At 49.6% G+C, this 25,064-nt stretch overlaps 1 protein-coding gene across 5 annotated transcripts in view; it reads right to left on the reverse strand.

Annotated features, from left to right (window-relative positions):
- Window positions 1-3,950: 3,950 nt before the first annotated feature.
- Window positions 3,951-25,064, reverse strand: part of AK8 (adenylate kinase 8) — a 157,701-nt gene continuing 136,587 nt past the window's right edge. For 2 of the 5 annotated variants that reach the window (XM_054520770.2, XM_054520773.2), the window contains 2 exons: window positions 8,373-8,453; window positions 3,951-6,840 (listed from right to left, as the gene is read on the reverse strand). In XM_054520770.2, the coding sequence (XP_054376745.2) occupies window positions 6,603-6,840; window positions 8,373-8,453 (319 nt within the window). In that variant the 3' untranslated portion in view covers window positions 3,951-6,602. The remainder of the gene's footprint in view (window positions 6,841-8,372; window positions 8,454-25,064) is intronic. The other 3 variants (XM_054520768.2, XM_054520766.2, XM_002820319.6) reach the window with 3 other exon arrangements.

Consider the following 25,064-nt stretch of genomic DNA (forward strand, 5'->3'; position numbering starts at 1 on the left):
TCCCGAGTAGCTGGGATTACAGGTGCCCACCACCATGTCTGGCTGATTTTCGTATTTTTGGTAGAGACGGGGTTTCGCCATGCTGGCCAGGCTGGTCTCAAACTCCTCAGGTGATCCACCTGCCTTGGCCTCCCAAAGTGCTGGGATTAGAGACGTGAGCCCCCATGCCTGGCCAGGAATATATTTTAATATTAAAAGTATTGTAATAATATAATTATGTTTCTATTTTTTAAATGGAAGCATATTCCATAGTCCAGTCATATGTCATGTTTTCTTTTTGTCACGGGATCTTTGGGGTGTTACTTCACCAGTCGAAAACCTCTATGGCTGGCGGCATCTTCTGCCTGAGTGTTGCTTGCGCCCACTGGACTTGTTCTGCCCACTCAGCCTGGCAGGCTGCACTCTGCTTGCACTACCAGCCTGGATCCCACACCTGCCAAGGGCAAGCCAGGTGCAGAGCAGCGAGGGATGTGTGAGCGAGCAAGTGTGGGGTCTGACCACTGCGCATAGCCAAGCATGCTGGCTGTGGCGGGGTGAGCAGCTCCAGGGGCCTGTGCCGGCTCTGTGTGAGGCTGCGGTGGGACCAGGTGTACCACACGCAGCTTCTGCTGTGGGCACCCGCGTCTGGATGAGGGGAATGTGGTGGCTCCAGGAAGCTTGGAGACTCCAGGAACCACAGAGCCCCAGAGAAGGTGTCATAGCCTTGGCTTGGGGAGCCCCTTGGTCAGGGCTCCCTGAGAGGCCGCAGCTCTTCTCTCCTCATTGCTTGCAATGTGATGAGTGGGGGATTGCAGGGGGGGACATGTTTCAGCCCCGTTTGTGTTACAGCTCTTTCAGTCCTGCCATTCGGCAGGTCCTGAGTTCTTGTCCTGCATCCAGGAAGAATGAGGTACACGGACAACGGGAGGGTGAGCAAGGTGGAGAGAAGTTTCATTGAGTGACAGGACAGCTCTCAGGAGACCCGAAGTGGGTAGCTACTTTCTGCAGGCAGGTCGTCCCAACTCAGGAGACCTGAACTGGGTAGCTCCTTCCCACAGCTGGTCATCCCAATGTCTTGGTGAGTGTGGCTGAGTCCCAGGTTTTTATGGGCTTGGGCTTCGGAAGGGAGGAAGTAGACGCTGATTGATCCATGGGCGGCCATGGGTGGGTCTGGAAAAAGCACCCTAAGTTCTCACTCCAGGCCATAGACTCTACCGGAACTGAGCCTGGCCCACCATGCTTCAGGCTGTTCCTGGCTTGAAGGTGGGGCTTCACCAGGGACCTGCCCCTTTCCACCCAGGAGCCTGTCTGCCTCTTGCTGCCATTGATCATGTCCTCCATGGCACCCAGGCTCTTCCTGCTGAGGGGTGCCTACAGACCACTGCCCAGCTGCCCTCAGCTCCCCTCCAACCTCCCTCTCTGTGTTTCTAGGCAAAGTCTGAAGCAGCAGGGGGCTGGAGTGTCATTGTGCCCAGAGCACACACCTGGCCCTGGGTCGTGACAGGCCCAGGCTTGGCCTCAACTTTGCCAGCTTCCAAGCCTGCAGTGGTGGTGATGGGGCTTCCCAGGCCCCAGGCAGGGATGCCTGGTCCGCGGCAGCTGCACCCAGGAGGGCAAGGCTCCCCCGTCGCCATCTTGGAAGGAGGCAGGGCTCCCACTGCTCCGTGGAGCCCACAGCCTCAGCCACACCTCCCCCACTGCAGCCAATGTCTTTGGAGCTGCAGCTCCAGATGGGCCACCGCGGCCATCATTTTCATGCCTCTGAACCCTCAAGTGTGCCTTAAAACTCAGCTCCCAAGTCACCTGCAACTCCTTAGGGGGGCTCCCATGAGCTCTGATCTCACTTTAAATTCCCTCTCACCTGCTTTCCTGGGTGAGTCCTAACCTCTCTCTAGGTTAGTCCTAACTGTACCACTGTGCTCTTAAAACTCATCTGACCTATCTCTAGGTTAGTCCTAACTGTACCACTGTGCTCTTAAAACTCATCTGACTCATCTCTAGGTTAGTCCTAACTGTACCACTGTGCTCTGGAAACTCATCTGACCCCCAGGCTACAGAGGTGGGCATGTTGGGAGAATACAGGGATGTTTAATGGAACCCAAGGGCGGGGGTGGGTCTCAGGAATGATCAGAAATCAGATGTTCTGTCTGCTTTGTGAACTGTAAGCCTCTGGGTTTGTTTTTTGTTTGTTTGTTTTTTGAGATGGAGTCTTGCTCTGTTGCCCAGGCTGGAGTTGGAGTGCAGTGGCACGATCTCGGCTCGCTGCAAGCTCCAGTTCCTGGGTTCACGCCATTCTCCCACCTCAGCCTCCTGAGTAGCTGGGACTACAGGCGCCCGCCACCACGCCCAGCTAATTTTTTGCATTTTTTTAGTAGAGACTGTGTTTCACCGTGTTAGCCAGGATGATCTCGATCCCCTAACCTCGTGATCCGCCCGCCTCGGCCTCCCAAAGTGCTGGGATTACAGGTGCGAGCCAACGCGCCCAGCCATTGTAAGCCTCCTAAGGGGAGCCATTTAGTTCTTTTTTCCCTCTGCTATATCCTTAGTGTTGGGAATTTGGTAGGCACTGGATAAATATCTGTTGAATGAAGGAGGTAGGCACGTGCCTGCTTCACTCTGTTTTCTCCAGATTAGCTCTCTTTGCTCTGCTGTGCTGCACGGGGCCAGACAGACCCCAAATGTCCTCTCCTTCCTGGAAGCCACAAGGAGAGAGTGACCAGCTGCCCTCCATCCTCATTCCAAATTCCTGGGAGAGAGAAGGGGCTTGACCCAGGTCGGGTCAGGTGTGATCCCGGTCTCATAAGCGGCAGCGCAGGTGCAGGGTCCACAGCAAAAACACCGGTTGGGGCTGCAGGGTGTGGGCAGGCAGATGCACCCAAGGTGCCTCTGATACCAAGTGGACCTTCCCTCTGCCAGGGAGCAGGGAAGGGCAGGAAAGCACAGACGCAAACAAGCAAGGGTGGGGCGCTGGGAGCTGCCTGACAGCTTATGATGAAAGAGGTCGTAAATGAGCGGTGAGCTACCTGAATGATGATAGCGTGGAGGCGATGTGTTCTCCTGCAGGTTAACGTTAATCAGACCTCGGGTTGACCTCGAGCATTGAGGGTGATCTGGAAAAACAAGATGTTTGCCCTCCAGCCACAAGAATGGGGCTCCCTGGCCCAGAGAGCCCTCAGACCATCGCCACGGGGGCTGGAACTGAATGCGAATCCCTCCAGTGGGGCCGCCCACTAGGCCGCAGCCGGGGGTCCACTTGGGAGAGGCTTCTGAGTCCCCGCATCCTCCGGTGTGCGCGGGCGCGGGGCCAGGGCAGCAGTGCCGGGCGGGGCACGCGGCGGTGGCGGGAGGAGCGGGCTCGCGTGGCTTCCCAGGGAGTGACCTACACGGCCGAACCTGTCGGTCCAGCCCCGGTCTACGATATTCCCAGGGACCGCCAGGCCCGCGCGCTGGACGCCTCTCAACCAAGCCCGCGCCGTCTCTGCGGTGCCGTCTGCGGCGGAGCTAACCCCGGGCGCCCGCGGGAGGCGGCGGGGACAAGCGCTGGCGACAGTGGTCCCAGCGGCGCTCCCCCAGGTGCAGGCGTCCTGCGGCGGGCCCCGGGGTGGAAAGCAGGGACCCCGCAAGCCTGGACGCCCCCCGTCCCCACCGCAACCCCGAGGGCGACAGCGGAAGCATCTGCCCGCACCCATGAGCACGCGGAGTGCGGGGACCGTGGTCAGGGCCTTCTCCTGTCCTCCCTCTTCCCGCGCATCACGTGCAGCCATGGACAAGTTATTTGACTTCCCTGAGCCATTTCCTCATCTAAGGATTAAAAACAGAACTGACGGCCAGGCACGGCGGCTCACGACTGTACAATCCCAGCACTTTGGGAGGCACCTGAGGTCAGGAGTTCAGACCAGCCTACCCAACATGGCGAAAACCCGTCTCTACTAAAAATATACAAAAGATTAGCTGGCCGTGGTGGCCTGCGCCTGTAATCCCAGCTACTCTGGAGGCCAAGGCAAGAGAATCGCTTGAACCCAGGAGGCGGAGGTTGCAGTGAGCCGAGATCGGGCCACTGCACTCCAGTCTGGGCAACAAGAGCAAAACTCCGTCAAAACAAAACAAAACAACAACAACAAAAAGAACAGTGCTGACCTCACAGCGGGCAGCGAGTTGGAAGAGATTGGTAATGACACTTAGGGCGCATTTTGTAGGTGCCTCTCCCTATGCACAGCTTTTGTAGGCATTAACTCATTTCATCTCACAGCAACCCTAGGAGGCTTTGTCTCACTTTACAAGGACTCAGAGAGGTTAAGTAAATTGCCCAAGGTCACACAGCAGCATGCGGAGCCAGGCTGCTGGGCTGCACCTCCCATGCTCTGGCAGGGAGGCCCCTGCTTCAAGGGGCTGCACTCACCTGGCTCAGCACAAAGCGGTTGCACCTGCCCTGAGGAGAGGTGGCTGGTGGAGGAGGAAGAGGAGTAATGGTGTGGGCAACCCCTGAGAATAGGCTGTCCACACAGGCCTCTGCCTGGACTAAAGCATTTATTATCACTGAATAAATGATGTAATCACTAAGGATTTACATCCAAATGGCATTTCATTTGAGATCCCTTCCAGGGACCGGGAATGCCAGGCAGAAGGGGAGAACCACAGAGGGAGGTGACCAGAGCCAGGCCTGTGCTGGCCAGCTTTGAGGGCCGCTGTCTCCTCCAGCCTGGGGGCTGGTCCAAGGGGCAGAGCTTCATCACCCAGCATGGGGCATTTACAACCTGGACGTGCAGCCTGTAACGGGGGCCTCCTGAGGCTGGATGGAGGCTTCCTGGGCCGGGGCACATTGTCAGAGAAAGTTCGGGGTACACACCCTCTTCCCCCGGGGGGCTTCGGAAAGAACTGAGCCCTGGGCAGGGGAGGCCTCTGATGGAGTTTCAGGAGGTGGTACCCAGTGACTGAGCAGGGCAGGGAGGTGGGGTGGGGACTGACCCGCCAGGTAGAGGGGAAGGTGCAGGAGGCAGGACCTCTGGAGAAGGCTCCTCAGAGAGGGCCTGGGCTGGCCTAGCGTTCAGCCTGCCTGCAACCAGGACAGAAGCAAAGGAGGCGGGCCCAGGAAGCTTGGCTCAGCCCATGGGAGCTGCTGGCTGGCCTGGTCCCTGGCTACCATGGTTGGTGCAAGAGTTAGATCTTTGCTGGAAGGGCTCTAGGCTACCCTAGATTAGAAGGGGCTTTAGCCATCAGGCCCAGACTCCCCAAGCTTCCCACAGCCCCAGAGGCTAGAACCCAGGCTGGCCTGGGGTGCTGAGGCCAGGTAGGCAGAGCACAGGTGTTGCCCAGAGCACTGGGTTCAGGTCTAGCCTTGGATCCAGGTGACCTCAGGCATGGCACTTACCCTCTGTGGTCTCAGCGTCCTCGTGTCGCTGGGGGAACCCCCAAGCACTTACCTAATGAAGACCATTTGGAAGGTCAAAGGAAATAATGGGAGAAGAGGATCGATTGCTCCATCAGCCTAAGATGTCACTGTCCCTCTGGTGTCTGCTCCTGGGCCCTGCGGGCTTTGCAGACCCTAGAGGGACCATTTCTTTTCACTCCGTGGGACCTGAAGAAGCAAGTCTAAAGAAACAGCTACATCTGTCAAGAACTGTGCTACATCCATCAAAAACTGCATTAGATCTCTCTAGATGTAGACAGCTATGCCTGTTGTCTGGAGCCACAAGTGGCTATTTAAATTTGTGAAAATTAAATACAATTTTGAAACCATCCCCTCAGTTGCACTCGTCACTTTCAAGCGCCCAATAGCCACCCATGGCTAGTGGCTGCCATATTGGACAGGCAGATGGAGATCATGCTCTTCATTACCAAGAGCTGTGCTGGATGGTGCCGCCTGAGAGATGGGTGTTTTTTGGTTTTTTTGTTTTGTTTTTTGAGACGGAGTCTCGCTCTGTCACCCAGGCTGGAGTGCAGTGGTGCAATCTTGGCTCGCTGCAACCCCCGCCTCCCGCGTTCAAGCGATTCTCCTGCCTCAACCTCCTAACTGGGACTACAGGCTTGAACCATCACGCCCAACTAATTTTTGTATTTTTAGGAGAGACGGGGTTGCACCATATTGGCCAGGCTGGTCTCAAACTCCTGACCTTGTGATCCACCCGCCTTGGCCTCCCAAAGTGCTGGGATTATAGGCATGAGCCACTGCGCCCAGCCAAGGTGAGTGTTTTAAAAGCTGCGTTTGTTGAGTGCTTCCAGAGCCAGGCACTGTGCTAAGATCTTTATCGGCATCACCACTCCTTATCCCACAGCAACCCTGTGAGGCCGCTATGGTTTTTAGCCTCAAGTTGGTTGTGAGAAGAGAGGCTCTGTGGGGTGGGACTCCAAGGACACACCATGCATTGGTGCTGGAGCCACTACTTGTCCCAGGTCCGGCTCCAGAGACCCGGCCTGCACTCCACTTTATCACCACTGTGGGCTTCACCTGTCCTGTGTCCCCAGACCCCTACATGAGGCCAGCTTCCAGCCACCTCACCTTCAGGATGCACAAGACTGTATCCAGCAGGCTTTATTGGCTTTTTAGGGGAGCTGTGCCAAGGCTGGGGGGCTGGGGACAGGGGATTAACTCTTTCCCTGGGGTGGCACTCCTGGCTGTGAACCCATCAGGGGATTTTCTTGGGCAGGGGATTAATGATCCCGCTCTCGATGTATTCGAAGACTGTGTATGGGTCCTGGTCCCCATTGAGGGTGATGGCCGACCCATACAACTGCTCCAAGTCAGCCGAGTTCCTGTAGAACAGGTCCATTTTCAGCTTGACCTGCTCTTCAGCATCCTTCGGGTTCTGCAGGAGGCGAGCCTGGATCTCCATGGTGGGAGGTGGCTTGTACATGAGGTGGTACCTGCAACGGAGGAAGGAAAGCAGGTGACCCATGGCCTGGCCCAGAAGCAGGGGAGAAAGGGACCCTCTCCTCTATTGTGGACCAATTTGGGGTGTCCTGGCCACCACCAACATCTCCAAACACTTACTACTGGGTACCGCTGTGTGCACACCTTTCACTGATGGGCCCTGGAGCTACAGAGAGATATAAGATGTGCTCCCCACTCAAGGGAAAGGGAGAGATATCAGTGACAGCAGGACAGAATACAATCATATATGGGCAAATTCTTTCCTTCCTCCCTCCCTCCTTCCCTCCTTCCTTCCTTCCCTCCTTCTTCCTATCTCCCCTCCCTCCCCTATCCTCCCTCTCTTCCCTCCCTCCCTCCCTTCCTCCCTTTCTCTTCTTCTTCCTTTTTCTTTTCTTTTTTGAGACAGGGTCTCACTCTCTCGCCCAGGCTGGAGTGCAGTGGCATGATCTTGGCTCACCACAACCTCCGCCTCCCAGGTGTGCACCACTACTGCCCAGCTAATTTTTGTATTTTTAGTAGAGAAGGGGTTTCACCATGTTGGCCAAGCTGGTCTCAAACTCCTGACCTCAGGTGATCCACCCGCCTTGGCCTCCCAAAGTGCTGGGATTACAGGCGTGAGCCACCGTGCCCGGCCTCTTCTTCCTTTTTCCTCCCTTCCATTCAATGTTTATCTGCACTGAGTCCGGCGTTAAATCTGCTGCTGACAGTGCCATGGTAAGCAGGACAGGAGCTGGCTCTGTGCCTGTGGAGCTCACAGTCAGATGAGGGAGTGGGACATTACAGCAACTGTGGAGTTGGAAGGAAGTACCACAGCCATTCACTGTTGGGAGAGACCCCAGGGACAGGGTGACATGAAGGCCACAGTACTTGAGATGGGAAAGCTAGAAACTCCCATGACAAATCAGGTCTACATTTTAGAAAAATCCCTGCACTTCCTTCCTGCCCCGCCCCACCCCACTCCTGCTTCCCTACCAAGAAATGTGACCCTGAGTGTCAGGAGAGATGGCAACATCCGGCTCTTAGTGATTGTGGGGTTTCCATTGCATTTCAACATGAATGCAGTGATTGTACTTGGTCAGATTCTGCAGAATCAAACTCGGAATCTACCTCCTGTAACTATGGGAAGCCTCAAAGGCAACTTATGCCCATGGGCATGTGTTTGTACATCAACCACCGCTGGGATGCATCATGGCTCGAGGAAAGGCCAGTGAGGAAACGTACAGGTGACGCCCACCCAAGGCTGCTGTTTCACATGCTGGGATTAAGCTGCTGACCCCAGGATAGAGTGGGTGAACATTTCACCATTGTGTTGCTTTAGACATAAATTTCCTGGTTATTCTTCCAGGCAAGGAGGGTCAACAGATATTGCACAGAACAGCCAGTTGGATAAAGTCCATTTTGATAATCGTCCTTCAGTGGTCACCAGTGTTATCCCTGTAATGGTTCCACCATGGCACTGGTCAGTCAGTTGGGTCTGGCCCCCGGCAGCCCCCAGATTGCCAACCACCAGGAACACAGCACAAACCTTTCCCCAGTGACTGGATCAATTCTTCTCAGAGTCAGCCGCTCCATGATGGAATCAAATGGCACATTCAGGAAAAACACCCTATAAGGAAATAAACCATATTAATAATGGTTTTTATTTCGTGTATTTTATGATACTTTGACATCCTGGGGTCTTGAGAATCCTGGAGAGACTTCTCCTCCCAGGGCTGGCTAATTCCTACAGCCAGCAAGCAATGTGCCTGCAAACCTGCCTTTCATGTACAACCCAACCACTCCAGAGCCTGTGTCCCCAGCCGCTTCCTTCATCTGACTCTCACACCCCAAACCAATATTTTTCCTGCCCTAAATCACCCCAGGGCTGGGTGCCAGGCAACTAGAGACCATCCCTCTAGACCAGAGCCTGCCACAATTATTCACTGCCCAGTCCTACGCTCACGGTGACTTGTCTGCACTCTGGGGCACACTCTCCCCTCACTCCTGCTGCCTCCTGACCGACCCTGGTGCCTCCCCAGGTGGTCCTGCATGGTGTGGTGTGCCCCCCTTTTCCTGGGAGCTGTGAGTAACAAACTCTTCCTTCAATGGGATTGACCTCTCTGTATCATCACCTGGTTACCTCTATACATTAGATTTTGGGTGCAATTACGACAAGAACAAGCAGATGGTCATGGGGAGCAAACCCAGGCTGACTCTCGTCACCCCAGACGAGGGTGGGCATCATTTCCCGCATGTGGGTGGAGCCACTGGAGCCACTGCTCAGGGCTCCGGGATACCACACTTGGAGGTCACCAGGGACAGATGTGGGACAGGAGGGCTCCCTGCAAGGATGCGCTAGGCTCTCCTGGTTCAGGGACAGCTCTGATGCGGCACAGGAGGGCTCCCTGCCAAGGATGCTCTCAGCTCCCCTGGTTCAGGGATAGCTTTCAGCCCCCATCACTCCTGGGGGTGGGACTCCCGGGGATGGGGGTCATTGTTTGGGTGAGCTTTGGGGGAACTTCTTGTTCTCTAGAGCCACACAGACTTGTGCTAGACTCTCACCTCCACTATGGACTTGCTGTGTGAGCTTGGGCCACTGACCCAGCCTCTGTCAGACTCAGTTACCCCAACTATAAAATCGGGCTAATTATAGTTCCCTAGTGTCGAAGAAAGATTTAACGAGATAAAGTGGTGACAAGCTCAGTGCGAGGTCTGCACAGACTCGGTGCCCCAGCGTGGCAGCTGTTATAATTTAATCATCATTCCTGGATACCCTTTCTGGGAGTTCAGGCTCCCTGACTGCCCCTGTCCTCCTTGGAGAGGTGGGGTTGGTTGTTCTCAGCTTTCTCGCTTTCTCTTTCTCAAAGGAGCCCTGGACCCAAAGGAGCAGGACACTCCTGCCAATAAGCCCAAATCAGAACCCAGCAGAAGAGATGAAGGGCTCACTTCTCATGATTCTCAGACTGGGAGCACCAGGGAATTCATCTCTCAAACTCCTAGTTCCAATGGTTTAATCCCCACCCCCCTTTTTAGGGCAATGGAACACTTACTTTATATAAAACCTTTTTTTTCTTTTTTAAAAAATTATTATTATACTTTAAGTTTTAGGGTACATGTGCACAACGTGCAGGTTTGTTACATATGTACACATGTGCCATGCTGGTGTGCTGCACCCATTAACTCGTCATTTAGCATTAGGTATATCTCCTAATGCTATCCCTCCCCACTCCCCCCACCCCACAACAGTCCCCGGTGTGTGATGTTCCCCTTCCTGTGTCCATGTGTTCTCACTGTTCAATTCCCACCTATGAGTAAGAACATGCGGTGTTTGGTTTTTTGTCCTTGTGATAGTTTACTGAGAATGATGATTTCCAATTTCATCCATGTCCCTACAAAGGACATGAACTCATCATTTTTTATGGCTGCATAGTATTCCATGGTGTATATGTGCCACATTTTCTTAATCCAGTCTATCATTGTTGGACATTTGGGTTGGTTCCAAGTCTTTGCTATTGTGAATAGTGCCGCAATAAACATATGTGTGCATGTGTCTTTACAGCAGCATGATTTATAATCCTTTGGGTATATACCCAGTAATGGGATGGCTGGGTCAAATGGTATTTCTAGTTCTAGATCCCTGAGGAATCGCCACACCGACTTCCACAATGGTTGAACTAGTTTACAGTCCCACCAACAGTGTAAAAGTGTTCCTATTTCTCCACATCCTCTCCAGCACCTGTTTCCTGACTTTTTTTTTTTCTTTTAGAGGCAGGATCTCACGTTGTTGCTCAGGCTGGAGTGCAGTGGTGCAATCACAGCCTACTACAGCCTTGACCTCCCAGGCTCAATAGATCTGCCCATCTCAGCATCCTGAGTAGCTGGGACTACAGGTGCGTACCACCCCACCCAGATAAGTTTTGTATCTTTTTTTCAGAGATGGGGTCTCACTATGTTGCCCAGCTGGTCTCAAACTCCTGGGCTCAAGAAATCTGCCCCCTTCAGCCTCTCAAAGCGCTGGGATTACAGGCATGAGCCACCATATCTGGCCTATATAAGACCTTAGGAGAGTGGTTCTCCACCAGGGGTGATTTTGTTCCCCAGAAACCATCTGGCAAAATGTCTGGAGACGTGTTTTGTTTTCCCAGCTGGACAGTGATGCTGGAAAGCACCTTATAATGTACAGGACAGCACCCATCTCAAATAATGATCTGGCCCCAAATGTCAAGTGCATGGCTGAGGAGCCCTGCCTGGGACAGTGTGTAAACAAACAGAATGAGAAGAGGTGTGGCTGCTCCGGCTGGGAGAGGTGGGGCTGGGGATGAGCCAAGACCCAGCAGCTCCCACCCACACAGCTAAGCTAGGTCTTCTAGCACTAAACCATCTTGGTTCATTTTTTAAAAATAACTTCTAGAACATTCCATTGCTCACTATTTGCTCGTTTGTCCTTTAATTCATTTATAAATATATTTATCAAGTGCTGGCTGTGTGTCGGGCATAGTAGGAAGCTCCGGTGTTTGCCAGCTCACCGTATGGAATTTAGGCACTACATGTAAGTCTCCTCCTTGACAACACTGACAGGGTCCTGTGACGGGCATGTGCACTTTCCACTGGGGCCAAAGTTGGTGACAACATCAGCGACAACAAGAAAACATCGGTGACAACAAACACTCCCTGTGCACCCAAAGCCTTGTATTCATTTCATTTTCAAGAAAGTAAACTCAGGCCAGAAGCACCTCTACATGCGGAGAAAACACACACAAATGAGACTTCTCTCCTTCCCTCCTAGCATAATCAAAAGATTAAATCAAAAGATTAATCGAAAGATTAAAATCCCAAATGTGGAGATCCTGAAAGCCAAATTCTGAGAGTCGTGTGTTTTCAGCGGTGCCCAGGCTAGCTGCATCATGTTAGGCGGGACTATTACCTTGTTATTGTCTTGGAAACTAAATATGGTTTCAAGAGGTGCCTATGGGTGCCAAGTTGACAACACGGTGGGAGGCTTTTCTGTTCTTTTCAGACTGCCTCCTCCAAGTCAGTGAACAAAAGCAGCCCCTCACTGACATCCTTGGAATTCTCCAGATGTGCTGAGCGGGCTGCCAAGAGGCCACGCTTTGGTAGGTCCAATGGGACGCTGGTTCCCATGGGGCCCAGACCAGCCTTGGGGGCACAGGTGTCACCTGCTCTGTCCAGAGCAATAGCAGCACGTGCTCAGGAAATGGCTGTGAAGGAATGAAGAAATGAACCCACGGTACCCAGGCCTAGCATTCTTTTTAAAGTCTCTGCCCACTGCCTTTTTTTTTCTTTTTCCATCCCTGCCAAAAAAAACTCATCTAACTGGTAGAACTGAGAGTGATCTAAAATCCTAGGGTTGGGCGGGATCTTAGACTTGTAATTCCCAGGGACCAGTTGCATCAGAATCCCGTCAGGAGCCTTTGACGGTGGATGCCTATGCGCCTCGCCCAGAACTGCTGAGTCAGCGGCATTGGAGGGAGCCCAGTGTGGCCCTGGTCACTGGAATCCACTGCCTTGGAAAACACCTGGGCCAGGGATTCTGAGCCAGGCACCCCACAGGTCCTGTGAGCCCCGGAAATGAGATACAAACTGCTGACTACATGGAGAATGCGTGCCCTACTGGGTGTTGGATGGGCTCATCAGATTCTCAGAGGGGTGCTGGTCCTTAAATGTGGTTATGAATCTGAGACAAAACCTCATGTTTTACAGGGAGATGAGGGACCTGGCCTCGGCAAAGCCGGGGCTGCCCCCGATCCCGCACGCTGTCCTCACACTCACTGTTCTCCTTGGCTTGTAGACGCCTTTTCATTCTCCTGATTCCCTCTGGGAGCCACCCTGGCCCCCTCGCCTCCCTGTGGCTTGGCTGGACCTACCAGGTATGGATCATAATCCTGAAAGACCAATCCCAAATGTCACAATCCCAAATGCTGAAATCCTGAAAGCTCAAAATCCCTAAAGTCTAAATTCTAATGTCTAAAATCCTGAAAATCACAATTTCAAAAGATTAAAATCTCAAATGTGGAAATCCTGAAAGCCGAATTCTGAGTGATTTCTGTGTTTTCAGCGGTGCCCAGGCTAGCTGCATCATCTTGGAAACTAAATATGGTTTCAGGAGGTGCCTATGGGTGCCAAGTTGACAACAGGTGGACTTGTGGACTTAATTTTATGTGTCACCGTGACTGGATGAAGGAGTACCTAGCGACGTGGTAAAGGATTCTTTTGGGCGTGTCTATGCAGGTGTCTCCAGAGGAGAGGTCTGTGAGTCTGAGAGGGTGGGTGGGGAAGCCCTGCCCTGCCCTGCCCTCAGTGTTGGTGCACCCTGTGTAATCAGCCAGGGTTCTGGAGAGAACCAATACAGAAGGCAAACTGGTCTCTCTCTGAGGGCTGGATAGGCTGTGCTTCTGCTGCTGTGGACATCAGAAATTTGATTTCATGAAAGGGCTTATCACAAGGCTGAGTGTGTGTGAGCACTGCACCTGGACATGGAAAGTCTAAAACTTCCTCAGTAAATGACGAGATGTCCTATTTATGCATCTGCATTTGAGAAGGATAAAGTTTCTTGAGAGCTCAGCTCTCTGGATGACTACATATGTGGTGGTGACCCATCTGGGTTTTTGGTCAATCCTGTCAAAAGACTGAGATTGTGCCGAGGTGGGAGGATCCCTTGAGCCCAGGAGTTCAAGGCCAGCCTGGGCAACATTGCGAGACCCCGTCTCTGAAAAACAAAACAAAAAACAAAGGTAGATATCTGTCATGGTATTTCAGATGACCACAGTTATAAAGCTGGGTTCCCACAATGACCAACCATAGTAATATGCATTTATACATTTCATTTTTAACCTATTTCTTTATGAAGATGGTTCATCTGCTCAAAACTGTAATACCCGTGTGACTGTTATTAGTGTACCTGAGTGTTTATGCTCAGTGTACCTGAGTTATTATGGCCAATTTTATTGTGTAAATTGGCCTACAAAGTGCTCTGTGGTGTTTTTAATATCTCAAAAATATCCCCTTTTCCATATGTAAGTAAACATCTTTTAAATAATTAAACAATGTTTTCTCCAGAATTATATTTTTGGGATTTTGATCTTTCAGCATTGTGATTTTCAGAATTTTAGACATTAGGGATTTCTGACCTTTCAGGATTTTAACATTTGGGATTATGGCATTCAGAATTATATCTTTCAGGATTATGATTGGTTCCTGAACTAGTTTGCCCCAGGGCTGCAGGGCTGGGCCTGAGGAATTTGTTTAGAATGCAAGGCTGATCCAAGCCAGGTCTATGAGAAGCCACCCCAGGGCTTGCTGGAGAGAAATGAGCCTCATTTCTGATGAAGCTGAAAAGGCAATGAAGTGGAAGCCCAGGATTCCCTGGGGCCTGCACCCAAAGAGAGCGTAACTGAGAATGAAGTTCACGCCAGGAGAGCAGAAAGATGATGAGAGACATTGTTTGGGGCCCTGGATCAAGCTGTGCCTGTAGCCAGCCTCAGCACTTCACTGACATGAATGTATACATCTCTTCTCTTGCCTAAGCTGGGTTTCCTGCAACTGTCACCCAAAGGACACTTCATATATCCAGTTTTTCCACTGCCATTTGCTTCTAGAAAATGTGTGAACTTAAAACAACTGTGAGTCCCTGAGCCACAATCTCTTTCTCCTTCGAGGCCGGCTTCTCCCGTGGCCTTGCTTCTCTCTCTCTCACTTTGCCCATGCTGTTCGCTGAGCTTTGCTTCTGCCCAGTCGCCAGGAAGCCCCTCACTGGTGCCTGAAGAAAACTGCAGCTGCCCCCCCAGGAAGCGAGCCCAACTGTTTCCCCAGCAGCCTGGAGCGGCCGGGAGCCATGAAAAGCCACGTCCTCCTTGCACATGTGCTTGATAATGACTTCCATTCACAACGTGCTGCAAAATAACAGCCATTGAAAAAAAAAAACATGCGAGATTGGGGAGTGTGTAAACACAGGGAGTGCAGGTGTCGCAGAGGCTTTCATCCCTGACGCTGTGAACACGCAGCCCCCCTCACACCCCCAGTACTGCAAGGCCCAACAGCAACCCCAAAACACGGCTGTCACCGTGGCTGGCGGCTCTGGATGCCGACGCCAGTAGAAAGGAAGCCGGTTTGGAAATCCCTGATAATTGAAGCTGCTTCATAAACAAGCCCCATTTGAAAGATTTTTAACCCAGCGTATCAAGACTGCTTGTCCTCATTCAAGGGAATGGCTTGTGAAAGGCTGGCAAGATGAGATGCACAAGGACACCAAATGGGTGCTTGAAGCACGATGCTGGGGACAGCCTCGCTGCGGAGGGCCCTGCTCCATGCTGGAAGCTTCTGATTATCCTGGCTCATTGCGCCCAACGTGAGGGCCAGGTGGCGGGGTGCAGGGGCAGCCCAGGCCACTCTGCTGAGAGCTACTGCTCTGTGCATGCCCCCAGCCACTGGTTTTTTGTTTTCTGCTGTTTATTACAGAGCCAGGAAAGGGAGAATGGTGAAAGCAAAGAATATTCAAAACAGGGTGTGCTGGGCAGACCCTCCTGGTGTGGGTGAGGGTAGTGGGTGCCTGGATTGGCCAAGGGCGGGCACTCTACCTGCCCCTGGGATTGCAGAACTTCAGGCTGGTGGATGCTTCAGGAAGGGAGGTGGAAGGTGCTTTGGGAGGCTCTAATCCCTGCTCCAGGTGGGCACCCTGGATCAGCTGCCTCAGCACCTCCCCAGAGCTTATTAATGATGCAGATCTCAAGTCCCACTGCCCACCCACTGGAGTCCATGTTTTAATAAGATCCTCAGTGATTTGTAGGCACATTAAGGTTGGAGAAGGGCCACTCTGATCCGTGTTTCCAAGATTTGTCTGGTGTTGAGAATTATCTGGCTTGCCTAAAATACAGATTGCAGGCACCCCTTCCCCCAAGAGCTACTGAACCAAAACCTCCAGGGGAGGGGCTGGGAGACCTGCATTCGTAAGTCAGAAGCTCGGGTGATTTTCATGCCCAGGCAGGTATGGGAGCCATGGCTCTAATCCATGGTCTCATCCTTGGCCGCACCCTGAAACCAACAAGAGCTTTGAGCGTACTGAGGCCTGGGCACCACTCCCGGAGATTCTGGTATAATTGGTCCAGGGTGAGGCCTGAAAATGAGATTTTTAAAAGCTCCTCACTGGGTGTGGTGAAGCTCCTTACAGGGTTCACGCCTGTAACCCCGGCACTTTGGAAGGCTGACACAGGAGGATCACTTGAGCTCAGGAGTTCAAGACCAACCTGGGCAACATAGTGAGACCCCATCTCTACAAAAAGTTTTTAAAAATTAGCCCAGTGTGGTGGTGCACCGATAGTTCCGGCTACTTGGGAGGCTGAGGTGGGAGGGTTGCTTGAGCCCAGGAGTTTGAGGCTGCAGTGAGCTACAATCACACCACTGGACTCCAGCCTGGGTGACAGAGAAAGACCCTGTCTAAATAAATAAATAGGTTGGGCACGGTGGCTCACACCTGTAATCCCAATAGTTTGGGAGGCTGAGATGGATGGATCACCTGAGGTCAGGAGTTTGAGACCAGACTGGCCAGCATGGTGAAACCCCATCTCTACTAAAAAATACAAAAATTAGCTAGGCATGGTGGCGTGCGCCTGTAGTCCCAGCTACTCAGGAGACTGAAGCACGAGAATCGCTTGAACCTGAGAGGTGGAGGTTGCAGTGAGAGGCGATCGCACCACTGCACTCCAGCCTGGGCGACAAAGCAAGACTCCATCTCTAAATAAATAAATAAAAGCTCCTTGGGTGGCTGTAATGTGCAGCCAGGGTTGAGCACCACTGCCCTGATTCAATCTACTTAGTCTACTGGGTCCCAGAGAGCTGAGGGATTCATACTCTGTCACTCTGAGCATTGGTGTAAGATATCCAATGACAACTGGGATCCCCTGACCCACCCTGGTAATGCCCCCTCTAGCCACACTGCCTGAGACTCTGTTTGAAGAACACAGGAAGCCTCCTTCCTCAATGACCTTGAAGCTCATCCCCTGCTTTCATCACTAGAAACTGAGGGTGAAATTTACTCTGGATCCATGGATGGATTGGGTAAGTTGAGATATACGACGTACAATAACTGCAAATATGATGCCCAGTTCTGCCCAGAGGCAGGGGCCTGACTGTGTTGGCTTCTTGATCTTAACCAATAAGCCTCCATTATTGCAAAATCCTACACAAAGCAATATGATATAACCACAGGGAGATACTACTTCACACTCAGTAGAATGACTATTACACATTAAAAAAATAAAACCATAAAATAAGTGTTGACTAGACTATAGAGTGGAGCTCTTGCACATTGCTGCTGGAAATATAGCATGGTGCAGCTCCTGTGGAAGATGGTATGCTGGCTCCTCGAAAAATTAAACATAGATCCAGCAGTTCCACTTCTGAGGATATAACCAAAAGAACCGAAAGCAGGGACTTGAACAGATATTTGTACACCAATGTTCTTAGCAGTATGATTCACAACAGCCAAAAGGTGAAAACAACCCAACTGTTCATCAATAGATGAATGGATAAACAAAATGTGGTCTATACAGTCATGCGTTGCTTAATAACAGGGACACATTCTGATAAATGTGTTGTTTTGTGAACACCATGGAGTACACTTACTCATACCTAGTTGGTATAGCCTACCACACAACTAGGCTGCAGTCCTGTACAGCATGTTACCGTACTGAATACTATAGGCAATTACAATGCAATGGTAAGTACTTGTGTATCCACACATATCTAAACATAGAAAAGGCACAGTAAAAATATGGTATCAGAATCTTATGGGACCACCATTGTACGTGTGGTCTGTCATTGACCAAAATGTTGTTATGTAGTGCATGACTGTACATACAATGAAATACTATTCAGTCTTTTTTTTTTTTTTTTTTTGAGACGAAGTCTCGCTGTTGTCCCCCAGTCTGGAATGCAATGGTGTGATCTTGGCTCACTGCAACCTCCGCCTCCCGGGTTCAAGCAATTCTCCTGCCTCAGCCTCCCGAGTAGCTGGGATTACAGGTGGGTACCACCGTGCCCAGCTAATTTTTTTGTATTTTAAGTAGAGACGGGGTTTCACCATGTTGGCCAGGCTGGTCTCAAACTCCTGACCTCAGGTGATCCGCCCGCCTCGGCCTCCCAAAGTGTTGGGGTTACAGGCGTGAGCCACTGAGCCTGGCCAATCAGTCTTAAAAAGGAATAAAATTTGGGCCGGGTGCGGTGGCTCACACCTGTAATCCCAGCACTTTGGGAGGCCGAGGTGGGCGGATCACGAGCTCAGGAGACCGAGACCACTGTGAAACCCCGTCTCTAATAAAAATACAAAAAAATTAGCAGGGTGTGGTGGCGGGTGCCTGTAGTCCCAGCTACTCTGGAGGCTGAGGCAGGAGAATGGCATGAACCTGGGAGGCTTGCAGTGAGCAGAGATTGCATCACTGCACTCCAGCCTGGGCGACAGAGCGAGAATCCGTCTCAAAAAAAAAAAAAAAAAAAAGGAATAAAATTCTGACACATGCTAAAACCTGGATGAACCTTGAAGACATTATGCTAAGTAAAATAAGACAGATACAAAAGGACAAACATTGTATGACTCCACTTTCTGAGGTCCCTAGGGTAGTCAAATTCATACAGACAGAAAGTAGAATGGGGCTTCCAGGGGCAGGGGGAAGGGGAAATTGGGAATTAGTGTTTTAATGAGTCTAGAGTTTCAGTTTGGGATGATAAAAAAAGTTCTGGAGATGAGCGGTGGTGATGTTTGTACAACAATGTGAAGGTACTTAATGCTACTAAACTTACACTTAAAGATGGTCAAAATAGTAAACTTTATGTTATATATATTTAACACACGCACACACAAACACAAGTAGTTAGTAGACATTATAATGAAGGCAGCTGGGGGAGAGAAGTTCTCTGACCTTGAATAAACTTACAATTTAATGAGGTTCTGAATACATGCATGTATACATATAAACAGATGGACAAAACAATGAACCATATGATAGTATTAATTCTACACAAATTATAATGCAAATGCTACATAGACTCTTTCAGAAAATAGAGGAGGAAGGAATACTGATTTTATTAGTCAGCTTTTCCTTGATACCAAAAACCAGACAAAGATATTAAAACTACAGACCAACATCCTTCATAAACACAAATGCAAAAATCCTTAGCAGGATATTAGGAAATTTAATTAATCTAGCATTACACAAAAAGAATAATACATTACAACCAAGTGGGATTTAGCCTGTGAATGGAAAGCTAACATTCAAAAGTCAATCAATGTAATTTACTGTATCATTAGAAGAAAAAGTTTATAATCACCTCAACAGATGTGGAAAAAGATTTGACAAAATTTTACACCAATTCCTGATAAAAACTCTCAGCAAACTAGAAATAGAAGGGAAAGTCCTCAAACCAATAAAGGGCATTTACTTAAAAACTATAGTTAAGATCATACTTACTGCCCAAAGACTAAACACTTTCTCCCTAAAATTGAGAACAAGGCAAGAATGTCCACTCTCACTTCTACTATTCATCATCAAACTGTGAGTCCTGGATTGTACAATAAGACAAGAAAAGGATATAACAAGCAAATAAATCGAAAACAAAAATATCCCATCACTGTCTCTATTTGTCATCTATTTGTAGATGACATGATTGTCCAGATAGAAAGTCCCAAAGAATTTTCAAAAAAGCTACTAGAATAGGTAAGTTTAGTGAATTCGCAGGATACAAGATCAATATACAAAAAAAAAAAAAAAAAATGGACTTTCTAGATACTGGCAATAAACAGAAATTGAAATTTTGAAGTACCATTTACAATAGTATAAAAATAAAATATTTAGGTGTCAATTTAACTAATACTAGGTCTGTGTACTAAAAACTACAAAACACAAATGAAAGAAATCAATAAGACAAATAAATGGGTAAGCTATACCATGTTCATGGATGCAGAGACTCGATATTGTAAACTGTCCATCATCCTCTCCTAATAGATCTACAGATTCAATGCAATTTGAATCAAAACATTCCAACATTTTTTTTGTTTGTTTTTGAGAGACAGGGTCTCACTCTGTTACACAGGCTGGAGTGGAGTGGTGTGCAGTGGTAAATCATAACTCACTGCAGCCTCAAACTCCTGGGTTCAAGTGATCCTCCCACCTCAGCCTCCTGAGTAGCTTGGAAGGCATGAGCCACCATGCCCAGACAACAAGGTTTTTTGAATATTCTATACAAGTTAATTCTAAAATTTATATGGAAAAGAGGAATTAGAATTATTAAAACAACATTTAAAAAGAAGAGCAAATTGATTTTAAGACTGACTACAAAGCTACAGTAATCAAGACAGTGTGGGGGTATTAGTGAGAGGATGGACACATAGATCAAAGGAACAGAATACAGAGTACAGAAATAGACTCCAACAAATGTCATCAATTACTTTTCAACAAGGTTTGAAGGCAATTCAATGGAAAAAGAATGGTCTTTTCACCCAGTGATGCTGGAACAATGGGACCTCCACATGCAAATAATAATCTTGACCCAAACCTCACAGCATATACAAAATTCAACTCAAAATGGATCACATACCTAAATGTAAAACCTAAAACTTATTAAACTTGTAGAAGAAAATCTTTATGACTTTGGGTTGAAGATTTTCCAAGATATGACACTAAAATAATGATCTATAAAATAAATAATTGATGTTAGACTTTATTAAAAACCTAATAATTAAAAATATCTGCTCTTCAAGAGACATTAAGAAAATGAAAGGTAAGCCACAGACTGTGAGAAAATATTTGCAAAACACATATCTGACAAAGGGTTTGTATCCAGGATATATAAAAATGTGAACTACATGCACAACACATGATATATACAAGGAGGCACAGACAGATCCCTTACTACCTTAGTATTTGCAAATTTGACACTCCAACTGGGAAGATCTGGCCTAGAAAGACAGTTTCCTGAAAAAGGCTTAAACTGCCTCCTCCTTCCACGGCAATGACGCTGTTTGGGTTTTAAATGAAGTCTCGGCTTCTGTCACACAGAGCCTCTTCTTGGGGCTGAAACACACATCCAGGGTGCACCCTTCTCAGGCAGGCTGCAGCAGACTCTGGCTGTGGAATAATCGTGGGGTTTCCTCTCAAGGGGAGCTTCGCAGTGGCCACCACAGAGAAGGGAACCAGAAAGAAAGGAGAACCATCCAGAAAAGTGCAAAATGACACAGTGGATTGCCACTTAGAATGGTCTGCTTCTCTTTAATTAAATGCATGCCTGTGACACATCAGAGTGGAGATGTAACACACAAGCTGCTGCCAAATTAGTCTTCAAGCAATGGCAACCTGTGGGCCATTCACATAACACAGAGCAGGAGTGGACATTTTGTATGGATTTGTCAGGACAAGGTCTCTGTCTAGTCTAAAGGCAGAGAGAGGCCGCATCCGTGCCTAGGGGCAGCTGTGAGCAACAGGCTGGTACAGAGTGCAAACTGAAATGGAAGATGAGGATGAGCAGAGAATGAGAGGAAGAAAGCAGCCTTGGGAAAAACTGGGCAGAGGGGCAGAAAGTGCAAGTGAGTCATGCAGAGACCACCAACAAACAGAAAACCAAAATGAGCCCCACTGCAGGAGGAGTCAGCCTCTGAGTACCCTGGGTGTGGGCAGTCTGAGCACAGGCGCTGGGACAGCCTTGTGGGCGCTGAGTCCTTCATTCCTGGCATGTGCTAAGTGCTAAATAAACATTTAGCACAAGATTTCCCATTGCTGAATTACTTTTTTTTTTTTTGAGACAGAGTCTCACTCTGTCGCCCAGGCTGGAGTGCAGTGGCACAATCTCGGCTCACTGCAACCTCTGCCTCCCGGGTTCAAGCGATTCTCCTGCCTCAGCCTCCCGAGTAGCTGTGACTACAGGCATGTGCCACCACGCCCGGCTAATTTTTTGTATTTTTAGTAGAGACGAGGTTTTACCGTGTTAGCCAGGATGGTCTTGATCTCCTGACCTCGTGATCCGCTGGCCTTGGCCTCCCAAAGTGCTGGGATTACAGATTTGAGCCACCGTGCCCAGCCTAAGTATCTTAACATGGGCAGTTTTCACATCCTCAAGTCTATTCCCAATGACTGTTCAACTCTTCTTTTTTTTTAATTTAAAAAAGTTTTAAAACCAAGTGCCTCCTTTTCTGTTGATCGGTACAATTTGATCACAATAAATATGTCCTTTATAGCTCAGGGTAAATTCAAACATTCATAAGAATGCAAATAATACTTTGTTCAGACCATAGTTTGCTACTCTAACGAAACTATTGTCCATTTCTAGCTAGACTGGGATGGGAGGGGAAGTTCAGGGATGTTTCCCTTGGGCAACGTCTCATTTGAGGCAAGGATAGTTTCCAAAGGAAGTAATCCAGGAGACACACTTGGTCATTGGTGAACGCTACTACAACAAACAATGCAGAAATATGTTCATGACTTTTTTTTTTTTTGAGACAGGGTCTCACTCTGCACCCCCAGGCTGGAGTGCAGTGGAGCCATCATGGCTGGCTGCAGCCTCTATCTCCTGGGCTCAAGTGATCCTTCCATTTCAGTCCCCCAAGTAGCTGGGATCACAGGTGTGCGCACCACACCCAGCTAATTTTTTAATTTTTAATTTTGTAGAGACTCTTCTTATGTTGCCCAGGCTGGTCTTGAATTCCTGGGCTGAAGCGACCCTCCAGCCTCAGCCTCCCAAAGTGCTGGGATTATAGGCATGAGCCACCATGCCTGGCCTGACATATTGTTAATTTAAAAAATCAGGTTATATATCAGGCAATACTGTTTGATCCCACTAAAAAAAATATATATAGAAAAGAAAAAGATTGCAACATTAAGAATGATTCTTTCTGGGCTGGGCACGGTGGCTCATACCTATAATCCCAGCACTCTGGGAGGCCGAGGCAGATGGATCACCTGAGGTTAGGAGTTTGAGACCAGCCTGGCCAAGACGGTGAGACCCCATCTCTACTAAAAATAAGCCAGGTGTGATGGCGGATGCCTGTAATCCCAGCTACTTGGGAGGCTGAGGTAGGAGAATCACTTGAACCTGGGAAGCAGAGGTTGCAGTGAGCTGAGATCATGTCACTGCATTCCAGCCTGGGCAACAGAGAGTGACTCTGTCTCAAAAAAAAAAAAAAAAAAAAGATTGTTCCTGCTTATCTTTACTTTCTCGTTTTAGCGCCATATATTTTAAAAACTTTTTACAATACATATGATTTTTGTAAAGAGAAACAAGCCAGAGTTGTTTTTGTTTTGTTTCATTTTTTAAGTCAACTTCAAGCCAGGCACAGTGGCTCATGCCTATAATCCCAGCCCTTGGGAGGCTGAGGCAGGAGGACTGCTTGAGGCCAGAAGTTTAAGACCAGCCTGAGCACACAGTGAGACCCTCTCACTAAAAACAATTAAAATAAAATAAAAAAGTCAACTTATACTAACATGGAAGTCAGGAAGAAAAGAGGAATGCTCCGTGTACCAACAGCAACAGCCCTGCCTTCCGTAAACCAGGTCCAGGCCCCAAGGGGGAGGAAGAGCAGGTTGATTGGGGGCGGGGGTGTTATAAAGTAGTGGCAGAACAAGGCCCTTACCTTGCAGGGCAAAGCACACATTCTTGTTCAGTTCCCACACAGTGGCATGCTGGTAAACCAGCTTTTGGCAGTGAGGAGGGATGACCCCTGATTTGTAGCATTTGCCAATATCCCCATCTAGTAAATTTCAAGCTGCCAACATGGCATCCTTAAATGCGGAAGAGAAGTGCACATTCAGAGCTCAGCAGCTGGTGCAGGCCAGTTCTAGCATGCCCCTGCCACAGCAGCCCTCTAAGGGGGAGCAGGGATTACTGTTCCCATTTTACCAACAAGGGTACTGGTCAGACAGCCACTTTTTATCAGGCACTGTGTTTGAAGCCAGGTGCTGTAAATGTCCGGTTTTATGTCATCCTCACAACACCCAAATGAGATCTGGGTACTGGATTATGCTTACTTTTCACATGAGCAAACAAATGAGGCCCAGAAAGATCACATGCCTGCACAAGGTTATTTGGCTAAAAAGGGGCAGAGACTTGAACCCAGGACTGTCTGCTCCCAAGTTCATGCCCATAACCACGTGGGGGTACCATTTCTCTCCATCACGGAGCTCATCTTGCACTTAGTGGCCGTGTGTGGTGGGCTGAGTTACTTGCTTTGAGCCTTCTCTAGAGGTGCGAGACGTGGAACAGACATTTCTAGGGAGGTGAGAGGGAAGAAGTAAGGTTCCCGACTACGTAGTGGAATGAGCAGCTGGGATGGGTGGGACTCGGCTCTGGTCGGCTCCCCGTTTGGATTTGGGGATGATGAACAGAGACCTGTGCACCTCTGGCCTCCTCCAGTCTTAGAGCTGAGCACCCCCCGTCCCACTCTGGGGCTGCATCCCTCACCTGCACGGTGGGCCCAGGCGAGGAACCCACCCAGGCCTTGGAAAGTGCGGTTGATGAACGGTCATCTTCATCTCCAGGGCTGCACTCCTCATCAGATGCATTTGGCTCCTTCACTGATGGATGGGGATGCAGAAGCGTTGACCAATCCTAGTGTCCAGAAGACTTCTTTGAGGTGGCATCTGGTGTTTGTCCTATTCTCAGAAGATGGTGGGCCTGGGGGTCCTATCCCCAGTCTGAGGACCCTCACTATCATTTGCCTGTTCCCAAGTGGCACCTGGCCACCCAGCCTTCCTGCCACACGGGTGGGAGTGCCTTTTTCCCTCATTTCCTGGGGGTACCCTGGGCAAGTTGAATCACCCACGGCAAGACCAGCCAGTCTGTGCCAGTTCACGGCACCATCTGCACCAGCAGCTCTCAGGTGCAGGTATGGGGCACAGGAGCACACTTTAAAAACTCTGGCGGGGTCTTTTTCCTGGTTCCAGGCAGGGCCTGTGTCCGAATTCCCCCTCGACATTGCTCCTTCACGCCTGTGCACACTTGGGAGTTAGCAGTCAGTGCACAGTTCCTGCATGCTCCTGGAAACCCACCATCTTCGCTAGGCACTGCACCACGCCTTCTACCTGGTACTCCGAGCTCTAACAACCACTTAGCTTGACAGTGGGAACACTGATCAACACTGATCAACACTGAAGTGGCTCTGTTTGGACGCCAGTCAAGATCCATTGGTCAGCAACAGCCCCCAAAAAACAGCTGGGTTGGTGAACATTTCCTCCGTGTCCTG

This window comes from Pongo abelii, chromosome 13, assembly GCF_028885655.2.
Source record: "Pongo abelii isolate AG06213 chromosome 13, NHGRI_mPonAbe1-v2.0_pri, whole genome shotgun sequence".
Lineage (NCBI taxonomy): Eukaryota > Metazoa > Chordata > Mammalia > Primates > Hominidae > Pongo > Pongo abelii.